The following is a 5,038-nucleotide window of genomic DNA, read 5'->3' as shown; positions in this document are numbered from 1 at the left end:
GGGGACAACCTGGGGGCGCTGCTACGGGGGCTCAAGCGGGAGGACGTGCGCCGCGGCATGGTCATGGGCAAGCCCGGCTCGCTGCAGGCCCACCAGAAGGTGGAGGCGCAGGTGGGTGCGAGTTGGGGGCGGCCGTGGGGCCGGGCCATGCTGTGGGGCAGCCGCTGACGCCCGCCTCCGCCCCCCAGGTTTACATCCTCGGCCCCCAGGAGGGGGGGCGGCACAAGCCCTTCGTGGCGCATTACATGCCCGTGATGTTCTCCCACACCTGGGACATCGCCTGCCGCGTGCTGCTGCCGCCGGAGAAGGTAGGGAGAGCCCCGGCCCCGCGGCGCGACCCACGGCGTGACCCACAGCGCCGCCTGCCCCACTCACCCCTCTCCCCACCCCGCAGGAGATGGTGATGCCGGGCGAGGACACGCAGCTGAGCCTCATCCTGCGGCAGCCCATGGTGCTGGAGCAGGGCCAGCGCTTCACCCTGCGCGACGGCTCCCGCACCATCGGCACCGGCGTCGTCACCAAGACGCTGCAGCTGGGTCCCGAGGACGAGGCCATCAACTGGGGGTAGCGCACGGCCCCCACCGGGGCCATGGGCGGGAGGCGGCAGCCGGCCGCGGATGGGGGGCCCCAGGCGCCGGCGTGGCAGACGGGAGGGAACCGCCGTGACGGATGGGGGGGCGCCGCACAGCTGGCGGTGGATGGGGGGCGACGTGTGGCCCCCACCGGTTAATAAAGGTCTGGAAACGCGGTGGCGGCTCCGGCTGTCTCTGGGATGGGCTCGCGGCGCCCCACACACGCACCCCAGCCCTGGCTGAAGTTAGTTTAAGATTTTATTTTTTTTTTAATTTTTAAATATTTTTTTTAACGTAATAAAAAGTCCGAGTGTGGCGTCGCGGCGGCTCCTTTGTTCGAGTTAACGGGGGAGGGAGGGGGGAAGCGGAGACCGGAAAAAAAACCCTCTGCTTTAGCGGCCCGATTCTCGCTTTAGGTTGGGTGTCCTTTTGCTTGTCGCCTTTTCTTTTTTTTTCCCTCAGTTATAAATAATAGAAAATAAAACTTTGGGGTCTCCAGGAGGGGGAGGGGGAGAGAGGGGCGGAGCAGCTGCCGCCTTCTCCCTCCCCCCCCACGCCTCCCCCCCCAAACGAACGCAAAGAAAAAGGTGCTTGGTTGAGCCGGCGGGGCCGGGCCGGGGCCGGGTCAGGCAGCCGTCGGGGTGGGCGTCAGTTCCCCGGGGGGTGGAAGGGGAGCTGCTGGGATGGGTGAGACTGGACTGCGAGGAGAGGAGGCGGTGGGTGAGCGCGGGGCGCTGGGGGGGGCTCCCCGCTGCGCCCCCCCCCCGCCTGCCCCCCGACTCACCTTGGTGGTGCCCGATGTAGGTGTAGGGCGAGGGGGTGGAGGCTGAGAGGGCCGGCACCCCGCTCTGGGGCACCCCGCCCTGGGGGGGCCCCCCGTGGCTCTGTGGGGGGTGGAGCAGCATCACCTGGGGCGGGTGGGGGGCCCCGGGGTGGGGGGGCGGCGCCACCGGGAGCCCCGTCTGCACGTGGGCCTGCGGGAAGGGGGGGGGGCGACGCGGGGCCACGGCCCCCTGTTACCATTGTATTACTGTCACCCGCCGCACACCGTGTCCCCCGTTACCATCCTATCCGTTTCCTGTCGTGTGCTGAGTCCCCCCCGTTACCCGTCGCGCACTGTGTCCCTGTTTACCCATCACCTGTTACCCGTCACGTGCCGCGTTTCCCCCGTTACCATCGCATCCCTGTCACCTATCACATCCATTACCTGTTGCATCCCTGTTCCTTGTTGAGTTCCCTCTGTTACCCATCGCGTCCCCATCACCCCTTGCATCCTCGTTACCTGTTGCGTTACCTGTTGCGTTCCCGTTACCTGCTGTGCGCCGCGTCCACCACCCGTTGCGTCCCCCCGTTACTGCCCTGCGCCCTGCTACCCATAGCGTGCCGAGCCCCCCCTCACCCGTCGCGTCCCCCCGTCCCCGCCGCGCCGCCCACCTGGGTGACGTGGGCCATGTTGGAGTAGCCGTGCTGCAGCTGCTGGTGCGCGTGGATGGCGTAGACGGCGGCCTGCTGGGGGAAGCTGCTCTGGGGCGACTGGGCGCCGGGCCCGGGCGTGATGGAGGGCGGCGTGGCCGTCAGCGTGGCCGCGTGGTAGAGGCTCTGCTGCTGCTGGGCCCCCCCCAGGTGCGGGGGCTGCCCGGCTTGGTGCTGCCGGCGGCGGGGGGGGCGCAGGCGGAGCCATCAGCGGCACCGCCGGCCCCGATCCCCCCCCTCGTCCCGCCCCAGGCCCCCCCTGTGGTACCTGCACGGGGCTGGGGGCGGCGTGCTGCGCCGGCTGCTGGCTCCCCGTCGGTGTGGTGGCGGGCTGGGGCTGGTGCGGGTGCAGCGGGGCGGCGTGGTGGGGGTACGACTGGTGCACGGTGGCTGCGGGGAGGCGCCGTCAGCTGCGGGGAGGGCGCGGGGATGGGGATGGCGCGGGGACAGGGACGGGACTCACCGTAGAGCGTCTGGGGCGCGGGCTGCTCGGCTGGGGGGTACTGGGGGGCGGAGGAGGAGACGATGGCCTGGGGGTGGCTGCCCGATGCCATCATCCGGGGGTTGCTCTGGAGCATCGGGGCGAAGACCGGCTGCGGGGGGAGAGGGAGCACGCTGGGCCGGGGGTGCGCGGCCCCAGCCAGGTGTAGCATGTCCTCCCTCCTGGCTGGCTATACCATGTCCCTCTTTTGTCAAAGTGCATCTTTGGTTGTATCGTGTCATCTATGTCTACCACATTCTTCCCCATTCCTGCGCTCCTTGTTAGTCCTTATTGCATGGTCTCTATCTGACTGTATCACAATTCCTTTTGGCTGACTGTACCATGTTCCTGCTCATCCAACTGTGTTGCCTCTACATAACTCTGATTTAGTTTTAGTGTTGTTTTCTTCACCTGTCTGACACCCTGCAACCGCCTGTAGCACCTCACTGCACCTGGCTGTACTGCACCCATCTCACCTGCCTGTAACCTTGTCTGGTTGTATCGCCCAGATCCAGCTACAGCTCATCCAGATACAGTGCTGAGTCACCTCTCTCCTGCCTGTATTGCACTGCTCTGCTTGCCTGTATCGCGTTCTGTTAATGATGCACTTGGTTGTACTACACGCTGTTGTCTGTATCACCCCCTACCAGAGTGTCTCTTGCCTACCTGTCTCACGCATCCATGCACCCTTGTTTGTCTCCCCTCCCCTTCCCGTCTGGCTGTAGCGCCTCCCCCCTTGTCTGCCTGTACCTGCGAGGGGTAGTGGGCCATGGGCTGCATCATGGCGGGCTGCCCCGTGAACTGCTGGGGGTTGTAGGAGATGTAGGAGGAGTAGGGGGTGGCTGCCACCAGCGGAGGCCCCGCCGCCGCTGCTGCCTGCATGATGGGGGGCGCCGATGCCGGCTGGTGCTGGTCTGAGCGCTGCGGGGGGAGCGACCCTGCTGGGGGGGGGACATGCAGACGAAGGCTGAGGGTGGCCCTGGGCCAGCCCTGCGGCGAGGTGGGGGGCACAGGGCTGGCCCCGTGGCAAGGTGGGGGCAGCGTGCACTCACCTTTAGCCCCCCGGTACTTTCCCTGTTGGCCGGGCACCGAGTTGGAGACGGGGTAGGGGTACATCTGGGGCGCCTGCGGGGAGGGAGAGGTTAGGGGGCAGCTCGGCCCCCCAGGCCCCCCCCGGCCCCCCGGCCCGGCTCACCTGCACGGCGGGGCTCATGTGGATCTGAGGTATGTAGGAGATGTACTGGGGGCTGTACATGCCGCTCTGCCCAGCGGCAAGCACCGGGATGGAGGGTGTGGAGTGGGTGCGCGGCCCCGGGGACGTGGGCGTGCTGGCGGCCTTGTTCTGCGGGGGGAAGAGCGTGGGGTCAGCGGGGCCCCCGCTGCCCCCCCGGGCCCCCCCGCCACCACCCTGCCGCTCACCACCGCCAGCAGCGTCTTGGAGGGGTTGAACTCCTTGGCGTTGGGGTTCAGGGTCGACTTCTTCACCTGCCTGGAATGGGGGGGGGGGAGCAGTGAGCCGCGGCCCCAGGCGCCCCCCCCACGCTGCCCCCCCCCCGGCACTCACTCCGAGACGGGGCCCTCCTCCTTGTCGTCGCCCTCGCCCTTGCCCGGGGGGGTCCCCGGGGGCCGCTCGGGGCCGCCCTCGCCCCCCTTCTCCTCCTTCCCGCCGTCTGGCGGCGGCTCCGGGGCGCCCTTGGAGCCGGCACCCTCCTCGGGGGCCTTGGCGCCCGCCGCCTCGGGGCCCTTCTCCTTCCCTTTGCCCTCGGGGGGCTCCTTGGCCCGAGGCGGGAAGGGCTCCAGGGCAGCATCCGGGGCGCTGCTGGACTGCAGCTGCGGGTGGAAGGGAAGTGAGCGCCCCGCGGCCGCCCCACAGCCACCCCACGGTGCCCCACGGCCTCACCTTGAACTGGGCGCCGAACTTGCGCAGCTCCTCCAGCTGACTGCGCTGCTGCTCCGTCTGCAGCCCAGCTGCGTGCAGGGGAAAGCGGGGTGAGGCTGGGGCCGCCCCAGACCTGCCCCCTCCCCGGCACGGCACGGCACGGCACTGCTCACCTTTACCGGGTGCCTTGGGGGGCTCCGGGGGCCCCGGGGCCTCCAGGGCCCGGCCGGTGTCCTTGGCCGCCGGCGCCTCTTTGGCGGGGGGCACGAAGGGGGGGGCGCTGCGGTCCTTGCCGTCGGCCGGGGGGGCCACGGCTTTCGGGGACGGCGGGTTGGGGGGCGCCGTGGGCTCCAGCGCCGTCCGCGCCTCCCCCGGGGGGGTGGCCGCCGGCGGGTCCTGGGGGGAGGCCGGGGCAGGCACGGCCGCCTTGGGGGAGCGCGGCGGATACATGCGCCCTGCTGCCGGCAGAGAGGCGGCAGTGAGGGGGGGGCTGGCAGCCGCCCCCCACTGCTGCCCCCCCACTGCTGGCCCTTCCCCACCTGCCGGCGGCACCGGGGAGGCCTCAGCAGCGCGCCCGCCCGGAGACGATGCCGTTTTGGCCCCCCGGATGGGGCGCTGCGACTTCGGAGACAT

General features: G+C 69.7%; 2 protein-coding genes across 2 annotated transcripts in view; one reads left to right on the top strand and one right to left on the bottom strand.

Moving 5' to 3' along the window:
- The window catches only part of LOC112961584 (elongation factor Tu, mitochondrial-like), a gene marked incomplete at its 5' end in the record, with an annotated part of 3,039 nt that extends 2,147 nt beyond the window's left edge, over nt 1-892 (top strand). Inside the window, 3 exons of the mRNA XM_026056908.1 lie at nt 1-111; nt 189-308; nt 395-892. Coding sequence (XP_025912693.1) covers nt 1-111; nt 189-308; nt 395-568 — 405 coding nt within the window. The remainder of the gene's footprint in view (nt 112-188; nt 309-394) is intronic.
- Nucleotides 893-1,123: 231 nt separating this feature from the next.
- Nucleotides 1,124-5,038, bottom strand: part of ATXN2L (ataxin 2 like) — a 7,691-nt gene continuing 3,776 nt past the window's right edge. The window contains exons 10-22 of the mRNA XM_026056907.1: nt 4,945-5,033; nt 4,579-4,863; nt 4,427-4,494; nt 4,091-4,356; nt 3,946-4,015; nt 3,722-3,868; nt 3,579-3,651; nt 3,277-3,464; nt 2,509-2,638; nt 2,314-2,435; nt 2,007-2,219; nt 1,357-1,546; nt 1,124-1,270 (exon numbers count right to left, since the gene is read on the bottom strand). Coding sequence (XP_025912692.1) covers nt 1,221-1,270; nt 1,357-1,546; nt 2,007-2,219; nt 2,314-2,435; nt 2,509-2,638; nt 3,277-3,464; nt 3,579-3,651; nt 3,722-3,868; nt 3,946-4,015; nt 4,091-4,356; nt 4,427-4,494; nt 4,579-4,863; nt 4,945-5,033 — 1,891 coding nt within the window. The 3' untranslated portion in view covers nt 1,124-1,220. The remainder of the gene's footprint in view (nt 1,271-1,356; nt 1,547-2,006; nt 2,220-2,313; nt 2,436-2,508; nt 2,639-3,276; nt 3,465-3,578; nt 3,652-3,721; nt 3,869-3,945; nt 4,016-4,090; nt 4,357-4,426; nt 4,495-4,578; nt 4,864-4,944; nt 5,034-5,038) is intronic.

Source organism: Apteryx rowi, unplaced genomic scaffold, assembly GCF_003343035.1.
Source record: "Apteryx rowi isolate R43461 unplaced genomic scaffold, aptRow1 scaffold_1343, whole genome shotgun sequence".
NCBI lineage: Eukaryota > Metazoa > Chordata > Aves > Apterygiformes > Apterygidae > Apteryx > Apteryx rowi.
The sequence above is the reverse complement of the archived record's forward strand: the minus strand, read 5'-3'. Positions and strand labels throughout refer to the sequence as shown.